The following is a 17,702-nucleotide window of genomic DNA, read 5'->3' as shown; positions in this document are numbered from 1 at the left end:
CATGAGGTTACAGATTGTGTTCGAGTACAATTCTGCTGCTGCTGATGGCCCACAGAGCCTCATAGATGCCCAGTCTTGAGTTGCTAGATCTATTCGAAATCTATCCCATTTAGTACGGTGCTAGTGACACACAACACGATGGAGGGTATCCTCAATGTGAAGGTGGGACTTAGTCTCCACAACAACTGTGCAGTGGTCACTCCTACCAATACTGTCATGGACAGATGTATCTGGGGCAGGCTGGTTGGTGATTCCCTCACCACCTGCCACCGACCTAGTCTAGCAGATATGTTCTTTAGGATTCGGTCAGCTCGGTCAGTAATGGTGCTACTGAGCCACTCTTAATGATGGACATTGAAGTCCCCACCCAGAGTATATTCTGCACCCTTGCCACCATCAGTGTTCTCCAAGTGGCGTTCAATATGGAGCAGCACTGATTCATCAGCTGAGGGAGGGCAGTACATGGTAATCAGCAATGGTTTCATGCTCATCATTAGACTTTTAATTCCAGCATCTGCTGTGGTGGGATTCAAACCCAGTTCCCCAGAGCATTACCCTGGGTCTCTGGATTACTAGTCCACTGACAATACAATTACGCCACCCCCTCCCTACTGGTCAGAGATATTTCAGACCATAAACCCAGCACCAACTCTGATCCCAATGGAGCAGTCACTGACTGGCTCCTCACTGCCGATCACTCAACTCACCCAGAGTCCAGGGCAATTTTCATCTGTTCAATGTGAGGCCACCCATTACCATCAGACACCGGACATGCCCAGTGACTCAGGAAAGTCAATACAAACCAAGGGGGCCCTAAACCCGACCGACCCCCGTAGGCCACACAGTGGTGGCACGGGAAGGGCCAGCGCCCAGGGAGGGAGGGAGGTCCAGCGCCCAGGGAGGGAGGGAGGTCCAGCGCCCAGGGAGGGAGGGAGGTCCAGCGCCCAGGGAGGGAGGGAGGTCCAGCGCCCAGGGAGGGAGGGAGGTCCAGCGCCCAGGGAGGGAGGGAGGTCCAGCGCCCAGGGAGGGAGGGAGGTCCAGCGCCCAGGGAGGTCCAGCGCCCAGAGAGGGAGGGAGGGAGGGAGGGAGGGCCAGTGCCCAGGGAGGGAGGGAGGGCCAGCGCCCAGGGGCTCCACTGAGATTCCCAGGTGATGCCCCAAACAGCTGCACGGTGTGGGATCTGGTGTGGAGAGGCCAATGGAAATGCTGCCGGCCTGGGTCATCACTGAATCGTCAGGGACTCCTGGATCGGAATTTGGATTTTGTGCTTTTCTCAAATAGTTTTGTGATTTTGTATTCCAAACATGACTCTGAGGAAACAGTTAACAGTCGGCTTGCTCACACCTGAAAGTGTTTGTTCACTGGCCCAGACCAGCACAGTTTCCACTCCACCCGAATTTCTGAAATGCTACATTTAGAAAAGCTTTGCTGCTTAACCTGGGCTCTGGTTCACTGGGAATGATGTTCACACTTGTAGAAGATTCCATGACAGAAACTGGCACCAACGAATTCCTCACTCACCAGGAACCAGTGAGACTCAGTTAAGGTGATAAGTAAAACAAGCTGCCTTTTCAAGGATGCTGTTAGACACAAGGAGAAGCATCCTTCTGCTTTCAGTAACTTTAACATTCTTATTTCGGTTCAGTTTACTGGCAGTAAGAGAGCTGGTTACACCAGGAGCTGCCAGGTCCCTCTATACACTACTGGTTTCAGCCAGGCCAAGGTATTCAGGATTCTCTGCTGTTGCAACTCGGATGTACCCATTGGGTTGTGTTAGCAGGGGAGCAGCAGGGGTCAGGCATGGTGTATTCCCGGGTTGTGACCTGCTCTGGGGATCTTGGCCCCAGGATTCAGGGTTATCGAACGGCAGATCCTTGACCCCCGATACCAGGCTCTGGTGAGTCAGATATTCAGGATTTTCCACCATGTTTCTGAATGGACTCTTCGGGATCATGGGGCCGTTCCCAGCACTGCTTCGAGCGACTAACTCGGGTCTTCCAGCTCGGCCAGATGATGAGGTTTCTTCTGGTTGGTTTATGTAGTCTAACAAGAAACAGGAGACAAAGATTAGAAACAAAGTCAGGTATAGGTGTTGCCAGGAGATGCAGACCCCCAAACCCTGTCAGGCCAGTTCCTGGTCCCCTGGGACCCAGTCACCCTCTCCCTGGGATCAGCTGGGCTGGGTACTAGTGGCATTGCCATAGAGAGGCCATGAGCAAGCGAACTGTGCTCTGGCACCGAGTCAGTCAGCGCAAAAATCCCATGATCCCGGCCCCAGCTGCAGGGTGAGGAGTCTCGGATACAAGCGGGAGGAGAATAAATCTCTGCTTACTACGGACAATCCTTTGACCCCTGCAGTGAGAATGTTGGGTGAGACAGCATTAGCTTCACGTGTATAAATGGACTCTCAGCTTACACATGACAGATAACCAATGGGATTTAGTGGGGCAGTTGGTGTCAATGAGAAGTGAAACAAACACCAATGACATTAACAGTTGCTCTCCCACCTGTTTCTGTTTTATCAGAGCCCAGCGAAATATAACTGTCCACCTCCTCCTCTTCCTCATCAGTCACACGCACTGTGGGATCGGAGCTATACCGCTGTGTGACATTGTCCTCTCCAGTGGGGCAGCAGGGAGCTCCTCTACATCCCGAACCCTCGGCATCAGCGTAAGTATCCACACAGGCAGCTGCTGATTGTTGTGAGGCAGCATGCGCCAGGCTGGAGCTCTGTGCTGCCTCTGATCCCTGACCTCCCACCTCTGCCACACTCGTTGCACTCTGCGGGGGAAAAGGAGAGCCTGTCAGACAAGAGGCTGGGCACAAGCTCACACTAACCACCTTGCACTAACTGGTGACATAACTAGTGCCCGCACAGCCTGGCACTAACTCCACCTTGTATTCACTGAGCAACAGAATCCAGCCCTGGACTGGGTCAGCAGGTTGGGGAGTTGGACTTACACAGGAGATTGTCCATATACCAAGCACACGGGGACAGTAATGTTTCAGAGGAGTGGGGTCAGTCACACATTCAGCTGCTGATATTCTGGGTGTTCACAGGAGTTTGATTGACTGTAAATACTTAATCCCAGCCACCCAAAATTTCCTCCCTCTGTCCTTACAGGTTTTGACTCTGCGTCACATCCCATCCAAGGTCCATTGTTTATGCACGAGCCCAGTGAGTGTCAGCAAGCTATTTGATTATTCTCAGCCAACACAAACACACCAAATCCCAGTAGGGTTTTCTTTGGAATGCCACCTCTGACCCTTTACCCTCCCTAACTTGGAAGTGCAAAGGTCAGTCGTAGCCCCAGAGTGAAGCTGGTTTTCATGTACAGATGCAGCCTCCTCACACATGTACGGCTCAATACTGCAGGGGACCCAGCACGGCCACTGAGGAGGCTCCTTGGCTCAAATATTAATACCGATCTTGCCCAAAGTAACACCCCTGCCCGAGTTTCCATCCACAGGTACAATCGCCAAATGCTGCTGCTGTGAGATCTCAATGCCAGTCAGCATCATAAGATGCAGCATCTGAGATTTCATTTGGACTGATCTGACTGATCAAATCAATCCCTAAACAAAGGGCAAACCCAGTGATACAGAACAGGCTTAGGATTCTGCCTGCTGGACTTCTTCCAAGCTACATCAGCAATTCCCCAGTGAGCTGGGTACAGTGAGTAAACGAGCAAGGAACATAAAACTGTAAAAGCTCTTATAGATATGTAAAAAGCAAAAGGTTAGTGAAGACAAATGAGGGCCCAATACAGACAGAGACAGGAGAATTTATAATGGGGAATAAGGGAATGGGAGAGAAACTGAACAAATACAATGTGTCTATCTTCACGGAGGAACTTACAAAAAAACCATCCCTGAAATATTGGGAGCCAAGGGATTAGTGAGATTGAGGATCTGAAAGGAATTAGTATTAGTAAAAAAGTAGCGCTGGAGAAATTAATGCAACTGAAAGTTGATAAATCCCTTGGACCTGATGATCTACATCCTAGGGTGTTGAAAGAGGTGGCTGTAGAGATAGTGGATGCATTGATGATCACTCTTCAAAGTTCTATAGGTTCTGAAATGGTTCCTGCAGATTAGAAGGTGGCAAATGTAATCCCACTGTTTAAGAAAGGAAGGAGAGAGAAAACAGGGAACTATCAATCTGTTAGCCAGGCATCAGTGGTAGGGAAAATTCTAGAATCTATTGTAAAGGGTGTGATAACTGGGCACTTGGAAAATAATGGTGAGATTGGGCAGTCAACATGGATTTATGAAAGGGAAATCATGATTGACAAACCTGTTGGAGTTCTTTTGAGGATACTACTAGCAGAGTAGATAAGGGGGAACCAGTGGATGTGGTGTATTTGGATTATCAGAAGGCTTTCAATAAAGGTCCCACACAGGAGGTTAGTAAGTAAGATTGGAGCTCATGGGATTGGGGGTAATTTACTGGCCTGGATTAATAGGTTAATAGGCAGAAAACAAAGAGGAGGAATAAATGCATCATTCTTGCAATGGCAGTCTGTGACTAGTAGGGTGTCGCAATGATCAGAGCATGGGCCCCAGCTATTCACAATCTATATCCATGATTTGGATGTGGGGACTAAATGTAATATTTCCAAATTTGCAGAAGACATAAATCTAGGTAGGAATGTAAGTTGTGAGGAGGATGCAAAGAGGCTCTAAGAGGATTTAGACAGACTAAGTGAGTGAGCAAGAACATGGCAGATGGAATATAGTATAGAAAAAATGTAAAGTTATCCACTTTGGTAGGAAAAACAGAAATGCAGAGTATTTCTTAAATGGGGAGAGGTTGAGATGTGTTGATGTCCAAAGTGCCCTGGGTGTCACTGAAAGCTAACATGCAGGAGCAGCAAACAATTAGGAAGGCAAATGGTCTTTATTGCAAGAGGATTTGAGTACAGGAGTAAGGAAGTCTTGCTGCAGCTGTATAGAGCCTTGGTGAGACCACACCTGGAGTACTGTGCGCAGTTTTAGTCTCCTTACCTAAGAAACGATATGCTTGCCATAGAGGGAGGTCACCAGACTGATTCCTGGGATGGCAGGATTGTCACATGAGGAAAGATTGAGGGCACTGGGCTTGTGTTCTCTAGAGTTTAGAAGAAGGAGAGGTGATCTCATTGAAGCATATAAAATTTTTACAGGGCTCGACAGGGTAGATGCAGGAAGGATGTTTCCCCTGGTTTGGAGGTTTAGAAACAGGTGACAGAGTCTCTGAATAAGGGGTAAGCCATTTAGGACCAAAAGGAGGAATTTTCTCAGTCAGACGGTCATAATTCTTTGAAATTCTCTACCCCAGAGGGCTGTGGAGGCTCAGACACTGAGAATGTTCAAAGCAGAGGTCTAGATTTCTAGATACCAATGACACCAAGGGAAATGGGCATAGTGGGGGAAGATTGCATTAAGGCCATGATCTTGTTAAACAGCGGAACAGGCTCAAAGGGCCAAATGGCCGACTCCTGCGACTATGTTCCTAGTCAGAAAATGAAGATCCTGAGCCTACTTGTGCTCGCCCAGCCTCGCTGTTTATACCAGGCACACAAATGACTTCCATGATCGGACAGAAATTCAGTGAATGCCCTGGAGAATCTGCCAATTCCAAGTGGTGTGACAAAATCTGGAATAATGCTCCACAATTTGGCTTTCCTTGAACCTAGAACACACAAGCAAGTGCCTGCTCCAGATCGCCATTACTAAAGCCCCAGAGTGGAAGGAACTGGGGCTCGGTCACTGAGAGCCAGGTCTAGGTAAATTGAACTGGTATAAAAGGAGCTGGGTTAAACACTGTCACAAATATTTACTCTGGAAGATGACATTCTGCTCCTGTTATGGATGCAGGGCTGAGTGTTGAAAAATCCCTGATGTGGTACCAGATATTCTTCAGCGTCGATCAGGTCCTGCATGTCCTCATCCTCCAACAAGGTGCGATAGAATTTACTGTCAGTGGGGCTCTGAAGGACCATCTGCTCATCACCCTATGACAAGGCAATGGGAAGACAGAGATCAGCTCAGCAACATATCAGCCCAGGCACTCTCAGCACTAAAACATAACGGTAGGCAGGATAGGTTCTACCTCACATCCAGTCAAAATGAGATTTGGCTGGGTTAAAGGTGAAGTGAGTCAGTGAGGAACAGGGAGCGCGAAGGAGGGGGGAAGAGGTGAGGGGGAGGGGGAGAGGTGAGGGGGAGGGGGAGAGATAAGGAGGGAGGGGGAGAGATGAGGGATGAGGGGGAGGGGGAGGGGGAAAGAGATATGGGGAGAGATAGAGAGGTGGGGGAGAGGAACATGGGAGGGGAGAGAGAGCGCGATGGGGGGAGAGAGAGCGCGATGGGGGGAGAGAGAGCGCGATGGGGGGAGAGAGAGCGCGATGGGGGGAGAGAGAGCGCGATGGGGGGAGAGAGAGCGCGATGGGGGGAGAGACAGCGCGATGGGGGGAGAGAGAGCGCGATGGGGGAGAGAGAGCGCGATGGGGGGAGAGAGAGCGCGATGGGGGAGAGAGAGCGCGATGGGGGGGAGAGAGAGCGCGATGGGGGAGAGAGAGCGCGATGGGGGGAGAGAGAGCGCGATGGGGGGAGAGAGAGCGCGATGGGGGGGAGAGACAGCGCGATGGGGGGGAGAGACAGCGCGATGGGGGGAGAGACAGCGCGATGGGGGGAGAGACAGCGCGATGGGGGGAGAGACAGCGCGATGGGGGGAGAGACAGCGCGATGGGGGGAGAGACAGCGCGATGGGGGGAGAGACAGCGCGATGGGGGGAGAGACAGCGCGATGGGGGGAGAGACAGCGCGATGGGGGGAGAGACAGCGCGATGGGGGGGAGAGAGAGCGCGATGGGGGGGAGAGACAGCGCGATGGGGGGGAGAGACAGCGCGATGGGGGGAGAGACAGCGCGATGGGGGGAGAGACAGCGCGATGGGGGGAGAGACAGCGCGATGGGGGGAGAGACAGCGCGATGGGGGGAGAGACAGCGCGATGGGGGGAGAGACAGCGCGATGGGGGGAGAGAGAGCGCGATGGGGGGAGAGACAGCGCGATGGGGGGAGAGACAGCGCGATGGGGGGAGAGACAGCGCGATGGGGGGGAGAGACAGCGCGATGGGGGGAGAGAGAGCGCGATGGGGGGAGAGAGAGCGCGATGGGGGGAGAGAGAGCGCGATGGGGGGGAGAGACAGCGCGATGGGGGGAGAGACAGCGCGATGGGGGGAGAGACAGCGCGATGGGGGGAGAGACAGCGCGATGGGGGGAGAGACAGCGCGATGGGGGGAGAGACAGCGCGATGGGGGGGAGAGACAGCGCGATGGGGGGAGAGACAGCGCGATGGGGGGAGAGACAGCGCGATGGGGGGAGAGACAGCGCGATGGGGGGAGAGACAGCGCGATGGGGGGAGAGACAGCGCGATGGGGGGAGAGACAGCGCGATGGGGGGGAGAGACAGCGCGATGGGGGGAGAGAGAGCGCGATGGGGGGGAGAGACAGCGCGATGGGGGGGAGAGAGCAGCGCGATGGGGGGAGAGGACAGCGCGATGGGGGGAGAGACAGCGCGATGGGGGGAGAGACAGCGCGATGGGGGGAGAGACAGCGCGATGGGGGGGAGAGACACAGCGCGATGGGGGGGAGAGACAGCGCGATGGGGGGAGAGACAGCGCGATGGGGGGAGAGACAGCGCGATGGGGGGGAGAGACAGCGCGATGGGGGGAGAGACAGCGCGATGGGGGGAGAGACAGCGCGATGGGGGGGAGAGACAGCGCGATGGGGGGAGAGACAGCGCGATGGGGGGAGAGACAGCGCGATGGGGGGGAGAGAGCAGCGCGATGGGGGGGAGAGACAGCGCGATGGGGGGAGAGACTGCGCGATGGGGGGAGAGAGAGCGCGATGGGGGGAGAGAGAGCGCGATGGGGGGGAGAGACAGCGCGATGGGGGGAGAGACAGCGCGATGGGGGGAGAGACAGCGCGATGGGGGGGAGAGACAGCGCGATGGGGGGAGAGACCAGCGCGATGGGGGGAGAGGACAGCGCGATGGGGGGAGAGACAGCGCGATGGGGGGAGAGACAGCGCGATGGGGGGGAGAGAGCTGCGCGATGGGGGGAGAGACAGCGCGATGGGGGGAGAGAGTGCGCGATGGGGGGAGAGAGTGCGCGATGGGGGGAGAGAGAGCGCGATGGGGGGAGAGAGAGCGCGATGGGGGGAGAGAGAGCGCGATGGGGGGAGAGAGAGCGCGATGGGGGGAGAGACAGCGCGATGGGGGGAGAGACGAGCGCGATGGGGGGAGAGAGAGCGCGAATGGGGGGGAGAGACGCGCGATGGGGGGAGAGAGAGCGCGATGGGGGAGAGAGAGCAGCGCGATGGGGAGAGAGAGAGCGCGATGGGGAGAGAGAGAGAGCGCGATGGGGAGAGAGAGAGAGCGCGATGGGGGGAGAGAGAGCGCGATGGGGGGAGAGAGAGCGCGATGGGGGGAGAGAGAGCGCGATGGGGGGAGAGACAGCGCGATGGGGGGAGAGACAGCGCGATGGGGGGAGAGAGTGCGCGATGGGGGGAGAGAGAGCGCGATGGGGGGAGAGAGTGCGCGATGGGGGGAGAGAGTGCGCGATGGGGGGAGAGACAGCGCGATGGGGGGAGAGAGTGCGCGATGGGGGGAGAGAGAGCGCGATGGGGGGAGAGACAGCGCGATGGGGGGAGAGAGAGCGCGATGGGGGGAGAGAGAGCGCGATGGGGGGAGAGAGTGCGCGATGGGGGGAGAGAGAGCGCGATGGGGGGAGAGAGAGCGCGATGGAGGGGAGATATTGCAAGATGGGGGGAGATATAGCAAGATGGGGGGAGAGAGAGAGAAAGAGAGAAGGGGGAGACAGACAGGGAGAGCGGGAGTCAGATCAGTTAACCGTATCCAAAATTAGCGAGGTCCCCTTATCACCCCCTCCTGTACTCACCTGGATTACCACATATCGTGGTGGGTCTCGGGCCATTTTTGTAAACTCTGTCACCAATTCCCGGAATCTGGGTCGACATTCAGAGTCGATCATCCAGCCTAATAAAACAATGGGGAAAATACTGTCAATCGTAGCTTCAGGAGCTGGGATCCAGTCTTCTGAGAAACTGTCAGTGCCTGGAAGTGAGGGTGCAAAGAAAACAAAGACTCCCATTTATTCAATGCCTTACACTCCCTCAGGACATCCTTAAGTGTTTCACAGCCAGCGAAGAGCTTTGAGGTGTAGTCACTGTTTCTCAGTTTGGATTTTGTTCTCTGTTATTGGTTATTGTTAACTTAGTTTCCTCAGCTTCGAGAAGATTGACATTATTGTCGGGATTGCAAAATTACAAATAATCATCTGCAGATACTCCCTGATTGCAAACAAAGCGGAAATTTCAATCCCTGCTTTACTCCAACCTCTGTCCTAAGCATCCAATGTTGTCTCAATGAAGCTCAATGTGAACTTCATGAATGACACCTTATCTTTCAATTATCCACTTTACAGCCTTTGGACTCAACATTGAGGTCAATAATTTCAGATCATAACCTCTGCCCCTATTAATTTAATCGGCAGCTGTTGCTAAAGATTCTGATATTTCATTTCCACCTCCTCCAAATCCATCTTTTCTTTCTTACTTATTCCATTACTATCTCCTTTTGCCTTGCACCATCATCCTTTCGTTATTTAATCTCTCCAGCCTTCCACCCTATCACAAATCTTCCTCTTTTGTTCCTTCCTCCCCTTTCACTGCCTCTGTACTTGCTTAAAACCTGTCATCTCTCTAACGTTTTCCAGTTCTGATGAAAGGCCATTCACCTGAAACATTCATAAGTAGAAACAGAAAATGCTGGAAAGATTCGGCAGATCTGGCAGCTATTTCTGTCCCCACAGATGCTGCCAGCCCTTCTGAGTAATTCCAGCATTTTCTGGTTTTAGCAGAGAGTACTCATTTTGTGCTAAATCTCTCAAGTTATGGCAAAATGCTTATTAGAAGTAGAAATGGCCAGGCCAGGCCTCGCTGCCTCCTTGGGACTCAGTCCCACATTGACTGTGACTCTTCTCTGTGGAGTTCAGTCTCATATCATGGTGTTACGCTGAATGCTCTGAGCTGGTGTCATGCGTTGTGTGTGCCAGATTTCTAACTCACATTTAACCATTATCATGTAGACATCGATGGTGCAGATTGGGGGCTGTGGGAGACGCTCTCCCTTCTCCAGCAGGTCAGGGATATCTCGAGCTGGGATTCCATCGTACGGTTTAGCTCCAAAAGTCATCAACTCCCAGACTGTTACGCCTGCAAATAGCCGAATGTTCTGTCACTACTCTGCACAAGGAGCGTGACACACACATAACAAGGACATTCCTGATTAACATGACTGTACTGGCCCTCTCATTGTGTGCAACCTAGAGGCCCCTCCCTCGGTGCACTCAGACACCCAGACTCTCCCGCAGCAGTTCCATACTCAGTGTGTGAACCTCACCCACCTAGCACCCCAACCCTGTGAGTGAAACCTACTAGATGGTGAACTCACTGCAAATGTCGCAATACTAAGACTGATAGATTTGCAGTTAGAGTTTCCTTGTGGTTAATCCTCCTTCTGATTGGGGTCGGGCATGTGAAGCTCTAAGGAGCCCATGTTACCACCTCTGTATGTACACACTGACAATCAGACTGGGCACTGAGATGTCACAGTAAGGGGTATGGGTTTACATACCGTAACTCCAGACGTCACTCTGGTGGGTGAATTTTCTGTGCAAAATGGATTCCAACGCCATCCATTTGATCGGAACCTAAGAGGGCAGCAGATGAGATCAATCATTCTGCAAACCTAACGGCATTAACTGTCACTGAGAGGAAGCATAGACAACTCTACAAACCTGGTCATTGCAGGCTCAAAGATGTCAGCTGCAAAAACAATGTGGATGTACAGAGAATTAGAAACGAACAGTCAGACACCCACTGAGCTTGGACAACTCAAATCAACAAAGGAATAAGAGCTGAGGCAGAAACTCTCAGGCTCTATATGGCTTCCCTCATTCTCTCTAGAATTTCAATGATTCAGATTCACGACTCAGTGCAGAGTGTGGGGCCTCCACAGTTCAAGCAGCAAGGTCTGAGCCGCGGTTGCTCCAGTGTGTCACTGCCTCCGTTTCTCCAGCACATTTACATACACAGTGTGTAGAGTCAGCAGATCCAGTCCAACAGACAGCATTTACCTTTCCTCCATCTGCGTGATATTCTGTCTCATCGATATCCAGGAGCCTGGCAAGTCCGAAGTCTGTGATCTTCACATGATTCGAGCTTTTCACAAGGACATTCCTTGCTGCTAGATCACGGTGGACCAATCGAACGTGATCTTCCAGGTAATTCATTCCCTGAATGACCGTGAGAGGGATATTCAGTCAGTGTGGCTCCAGCCCTCTCCTTATCTTTAACTTTGCTTTATGTCACAATCGAGAGCTTTCAGTTTGTAAGAATAAAGGTGGATAGACCACCCGGCATTGACTTAAGAACAACAAAGGAGCATCCTACCCAGATGACCCTGCAAAGTCCTTCTCACAAACATCTGGGAACTTGGTCAAAATTAGGAGTGCTGTCCTGCACACAGGTCAAGCAGCAGCCTGGCATAGTCATATTCAACGAATCATACCTTAAAGCCAATAACCCAGACTTCTCCAACACCATCCCTGGGTATGTCCTGTCCCACCAACATGGCAGACCCACCAGAGGTGGTGGCACAGTGGTATACAGTCAGGAGAGTGTGGCCCTGGGAGTCCTCAACATTGACTATGGATCCCATGAAGTCTTAAAGCATCAGGCAAGGAAGCTTCCTGCTGATTACCAGTTACCGCTCTCCCTCAGCTGATGATTCAGTACTCCCCCATGTTGAACACAACTTGGAAGAAACATTGAGAATAATAGAGCACAGAATGCACTCTTGGTGGAGGATTTCAATGCCCATCACCAAGAGTGGCTTGGTAGCACCGCTACCGAACAAGCTGGCTCAGTCCTGAAGGACATGACTTGCCAGACTCGGCCTGCAGCAGGTGCTGAGGGAACCAACAAGAGGGAAAAACTTACTTGACCTTGTCCTCACCAATCTACCTGTTGCAGGTACATCTGATCATGACAGTCATGGTAGGAGTCCTTGTGTAGATGAAGTCCCATCTTCACACTGAGGACATCATTCATTAGGTTGTGTGCCACTACCACTGTACTAAATGGGATAGATTCAGAACAGAAACAGAAAATGCTGGAAAAACTCAGCAGGTCTAACAGCATCTGTGGAGAGAAAGACAGAGTTAACGTTTCAACTCCATATAACTCTTCTCAGCCTTAAGAATGCTGATGCTGTTAGACCTGCTGAGCTTTTCCAGCATTTTCTGTTTCTGTTTCAGATTTCCAGCATCCACAGTATTTTGCTTCAAGATTCAGAACAGATTTAACAACTCAAAACTGGGCATCCATGAAACACTGTGGGCCAGCAGCAGTAGAACTGCATTCAACCACAACCTGCAACCTCATGGCCTGGCATATCCCCTACTCTACCATTACCATCAAGGCAGGGGATCAATCATGGTTCATTGAGGAGCGTGGGAGAGCATGCCAGGAGCAACACCAGGCATACCTAATAATAAGGTACCAACCAGCTAACACCACAACACAGCTCTATATGCATGCTAAACAGATGGAACATCATGCTATAGACAGTGCAACAACCAACCGATCAGATCAAAACTCTGCAGTCCTGCCATATCCAGTTGTGAATGGCAGTGGACAATTAAACAGCTAACTGGAGGAGGCTTCAAAAACATCCCCATTCTTAATGATGGTGGGGACTAGCACGTCAGTGCAGAAGACAAGGCTTTTGTAACCATCCTGAGCCAGAACTGCCAAGTGAATGATCCTTCTCAGCCTCCTCCCAAGATCCCCACCATCACAGATGCCAATCTTCAGCCAATTCGATTCACTCCACGTTCCACGTTATCAAGAAACAGCTGAAGACACTGGATACAGCAAAGGCTATGGGCCTGACAGCTGCACTAGCCGCACCCCTAATCAAGCTGATCCAGTGCAGGTCTCTCTGCTGGCGTACCTTTGCGATCTGCACGCACCAGTTGAGGAGATGTTGGGATCCAATCCGGTCTTTGTTTTCTCGGATGTAATCCAGCAGGGATCCATACGGCATCAGCTGTGTTACCAGTTGCACAGTGGATGTCAGGCAGATCCCAAGCAGGCGACAGACGTAAGGGCTACTCACTCCTGCCATTATGTACGCCTCCTGTAATATACAAAACATTGTTCACCAGCTTGCCAATCACTACCATCTCCACTTTCTTAATCTCCCCTACTGGCTGGGACGTGTTTCTCTGTGGAGTGGGAATTGGCGAAATTCCATTATCACCTTCAGGAAAAAGGCACCAGGAATCAAACCACCTTTCCATTTTTGAACCGGTCGTGAGCATTAATCGCACCCAGGGCAGGTACAGAACAGTTACACTAATTCAGCTGCTGCACTGGAGGGACTGGGATCTGAGGGGAGCTCAGTGTAAAGTGGAGCGATCAGCAGGATAGTGGAGAATGGGCAAGGCAGGTTATTGATTTGGTGAAGTAACAGGGGTGGAGCACAGAGTCTTGGGAACTCTTGCACTAATGCAAAGAGTCAGAGGATCAGATGTGGACTACAGCACGAAGAGAACGATATGAGAGGAGACTTGGGAACCTTGATCAGAGCTTTGATGGGAGGCCAGATGATGAGAACTTGTTTTGAAGTGTAAGGTGCCCGAATCTGTCAAACCTTTGGAGACATTCAAAGCAACAAAGAAGCTTTAACAAAGTGTTTTAAGCACAGACTTGCAGAGGCTTTTAAGAGGAGGTTCTAAGGTCACTAGGGGGACCTCCATGCTGGAAACTAAACTGCTGAATGTAGATTGGGGCGGAATTGTCACGGTGAAAATAACTGTAAGGTTACCAAGTCCACCACAATAATTTCAGAAAATATCGGGGGGGGGGGGGGCGGGGTGCGGTAGGTGGGTGCGCAGAGGGCTGGAGTTAGGTAGGTAAGGGAATCATCTTCTGTAGATGAATGAGAGGGAAGTAGAGGAGTTTGTTTAAGACCAGCCTATACTAATTCCACTCTGAGCTGATTCCAAGCTGAGAGGGGAAACTTTCAACCCAGAATCTGGATAAATCACACCCATATAGAGCTCCTGATTATTCAGCAGGGGAAGGAGTGACTGTATTCCTGTGGCATTTACTAAACAGATCCACCTTGTTTGATGTGCCTGGGCTGACAGACCATTGGTTATACTTACATCCAGTATCTCTTTGTTTGCTTTTGGAGAAGTTCCCTCTCTTAAAACCTTAATAGCAACAGGGATCTTCACATCTTCATCCTCTGGCATCCAGACTCCCTGCATTCAGGAAAAGGAAAAGCATTTGAGGTCATCAGTTGAGGTCTTCCAGTGAGCTTACCCTGAACATACTGGCAAGATAACATGAACAAATCATTCAGAGATGTCTCTGCTGTCACATCATGCCAACCCCATAGATTCCAATGGATCAAAGCCCTTCCATCCATTCCCATTATGGAATTAGGGTGAGTGAGTGTGACTAGAATTATTTGAGATAAATTCTGGAGTTGAGGGGTGGCCCAACAGGGAGTGTGGACTTGGGAAGTTATTCAAATTCCCCAGCAGTGCCCAGGTTTGGAATCAGCTCTGACCTCAATCGAATTGTAAAGTGATGGTGCAATGACTTGAAATGTTGGAAGCTGTTTTTCAAATTCTAAAGAACTGCCTCCCACACTTGGCAAACCTGTTTATTTAGTATTCAATGCTCCAGGGCTGGACCTCTGACAGGACAGTTTCACTGACCCTCTATCAGACGATCAGCGGACTTCAAACTGGTTACGAAGAATTAAAGAGTGGAAGGAAAGAGAAAGTAGTGTTGAAGAAATGATCACAATTGCTCCAGGTCCCAACCATGCAAGGGAGTGCTTCCTCACCTTGTAAACAGTTCCAAAAGCACCAGATCCCAGAATCTTCACTTTCTTCATTTCAGTTTCTTTCAGGATTCGGATCTGCGCCTGGTTTGGGACAACTCCACTCGGAGTCAATGGCTCGACCAGCTGAAGAAACAAGACATCACACAGAGCTGTTTAGATCCAGGATCCACAGGGTATCCCAGAGCTTTTTTCACACCATGCAATTAGAGATGGGCAATAAATGCCTGCCTAGCCAACGATGCTCACATCTCATGAATGATTTTTTAACAAACCATCTGATCTAGAAAACAACTTGATGGTCGGATCAGAATATGACGCAGAATTAAAAGAGTGAAAAGTAAGATGAGAATCTACTTTGGGAAGAATTTATTTCCTCTATTCTGGTTGGAATGACCTTCCAGGTAGGATGTGGAGTCTTAGTTGCTGCTAAATGGCCAAGTTAGTGCTGCTGCATGTTGAGACTCATTCTCTCTTCCCCCTCCCTCCCTCACTCTCTCTCCCCCACCTCCCTCACTCACTCTCTCTGCCACCCTCCCTCACTCATTCTCTCCCGCCCCGGCATGTTGAGACTACACATTTATGGTGCATCCCCTTTTCTGGCTGTTTCACTTTATGTTTCCTTAAGGCTATGCGAATCGATAGCTGCAGCTTCTCTGGAGGATCAAGACTTTAACTTCAGATTTATTCTGCAAAAGGTGCTAGCCACAGCTCAGTGGTAGCATTTCCGTCAGTCTGAAAGTCAGAGGTTTAAGCCCCACTCCAGATGTTTTAAGCCCATAACCCAGGCTGAGATTCCCAGCGCAATTACTGAGAGTGCTGCATTGCCAGAGTTATTCATTAAATGTCTCATCTGAAAACCAAGGTCATATGACAGTCTGTGGTACAACACGGTCAAGATGAGTGAGTGGGATGGGAATAGTTAAATATCCCAGGGATAATCACAGAATCACAGTGCAGAAGAGGCCCTTCGAGTCTGCACCAACATGTCAGAAACACCTGACCTTCCTACCTAATCCCATTTACCAGCACTTGGCCCATTGCCTTGAATGTAATGACGTGCCAAGTGCTCATCCAGGTACTTTTTAAAGGATGTGAGGCAACCCGCCTCCACCACCCTCCCAGGCAGCGCATTCCAGACCCTCACCACCCTCTGGGTAAAAAAGATTTTCCCTCACGTTCCCCCCTAAGCCTCAACTTGAACTTGTGTCCCCTCGTGACTGACCCTTCAACTAAGGGGAACAGCTGCTCCCTATCCACCCTGTCCATGCCCCTCATAATCTTGCCCACCTCGATCAGGTCGCCCCTCAGTCTTCTCTGCTCCAATGAAAACAACCCAAGTCTATCCAACCTCTCTTCCTAACCTAACTTAAATGTTTCATCCCAGGCAATATCCTGGTGAATCTCCTCTGCACCCCCTCCAGTGCAATCACATCCTTCCTATAATGTGGTGACCAGAACTGCACACAGTACTCCATCTGTGGACTCACCATGGTTCTATACCTCGTGTTTTGTTTGGGGGCAACCTGTGAACAGGTGAAATAGGTCACTGCATCTCTCAATGTGTCCGACAGAGATTTTCACTCAAGCTCCCAGCTGACGGTGATTCCCACTGGGCTGCACTAGTTGCCCAATCAGGGAGCTGATGATCCAGTTTGCTGTGTTAACACTCACCTCCCTCTGCTCGAGGAGTCTCAGCATTGTATGTTTCCGCTTCAGTCGTTTCTTGCGCTTAAACCAGACGACAAGGAGTATCACGAGGACCATGAAGAGTAGCATCCCCACTATCCCAGCCACCACTGAGGTCAACTGGCTACATAGGAGAGAACCAGGGAGATCAGTCAAAGATGGACACAACCCTTCAAGGACCAACCGTCATTCAAGTGGGTCCCATGGAGTCAGGGAACTCACTAATTACACACTCTCATCTGATCTCCAGGTGTTAGTCAAAAACTTTGGTAAAACCAAGATATGTGTGATGATAAAGATTCTCTTTAGTAGATTGTAAGTGATTTCCCCATTTACGTCATTCAGGCTTGTCCAACATTCCGCATGCGAGGCCACATTTCAAAATTTTTCTCACTCAAGGGGCCGACGAGCATGTTTCCAAAAGATAAACCTTGGCACAATATTAAACATGCATTTAATAAACTGAGGAGTGAGAAAAAAATCAAAGCAATGGGTTGATTAAAAAGGAGCAATAATGATGAGTATTAGAATGTGATAGGATGTGTCCAGCTCACTCAGTCACACACTCACTCAGTGAGAGCGCTGGTTGTTGCTGCTGTGTGGGGATAGGGGTAAGGGTGAGTGATCACCCTGAGACTGGGAGTGCGCCAGACTTACACAGACACTTCCCTTCACACACGCACACTCGTTCTCTCCTTCTCCCTGCCCCCTCGCTCTCCCCCTCCCTCCCTCTCCCTCTCCCTCCTCGCTCGCTTGCCCTCTCTCCCTCTTCCCCCTCGCTCACCCTCCCTCCCTCTCCCTCCTCGCTCGCCCTCCCTCCCTCGCTCGCCCTCCCTCCCTCTCCCTCCTCGCTCGCCCTCCCTCCCTCTCCCCCTCGCTCGCTCGCCCTCCCTCCCTCTCCCCCTCGCTCGCTCGCCCTCCCTCCCTCGCTCGCTCGCCCTCCCTCCCTCTCCCCCCTCGCTCGCTCGCCCTTCCTCTTCCCCCTCGCTCGCCCTCTCTCCCTCACCCCTCATTCGCTCACTCTC

The 17,702-nt window shown here is 51.2% G+C and overlaps 1 protein-coding gene across 2 annotated transcripts in view; it reads right to left on the bottom strand.

Moving 5' to 3' along the window:
• Positions 1 to 1,086: 1,086 nt before the first annotated feature.
• Positions 1,087 to 17,702, bottom strand: part of LOC121269029 (receptor tyrosine-protein kinase erbB-2-like) — a 145,188-nt gene continuing 128,572 nt past the window's right edge. The window contains exons 17-27 of one of the 2 annotated variants that reach the window (XM_041173414.1): positions 16,663 to 16,801; positions 14,992 to 15,114; positions 14,300 to 14,398; positions 13,081 to 13,266; positions 11,201 to 11,359; positions 10,699 to 10,774; positions 10,131 to 10,277; positions 8,942 to 9,039; positions 5,823 to 5,996; positions 2,508 to 2,781; positions 1,087 to 2,043 (exon numbers count right to left, since the gene is read on the bottom strand). In XM_041173414.1, coding sequence (XP_041029348.1) covers positions 1,694 to 2,043; positions 2,508 to 2,781; positions 5,823 to 5,996; positions 8,942 to 9,039; positions 10,131 to 10,277; positions 10,699 to 10,774; positions 11,201 to 11,359; positions 13,081 to 13,266; positions 14,300 to 14,398; positions 14,992 to 15,114; positions 16,663 to 16,801 — 1,825 coding nt within the window. In that variant the 3' untranslated portion in view covers positions 1,087 to 1,693. The remainder of the gene's footprint in view (positions 2,044 to 2,507; positions 2,782 to 5,822; positions 5,997 to 8,941; positions 9,040 to 10,130; positions 10,278 to 10,698; positions 10,775 to 11,200; positions 11,360 to 13,080; positions 13,267 to 14,299; positions 14,399 to 14,991; positions 15,115 to 16,662; positions 16,802 to 17,702) is intronic. The other variant, XM_041173415.1, reaches the window with a different exon arrangement.

This window comes from Carcharodon carcharias, chromosome 23, assembly GCF_017639515.1.
Source record: "Carcharodon carcharias isolate sCarCar2 chromosome 23, sCarCar2.pri, whole genome shotgun sequence".
Lineage (NCBI taxonomy): Eukaryota > Metazoa > Chordata > Chondrichthyes > Lamniformes > Lamnidae > Carcharodon > Carcharodon carcharias.
The sequence above is the reverse complement of the archived record's forward strand: the minus strand, read 5'-3'. Positions and strand labels throughout refer to the sequence as shown.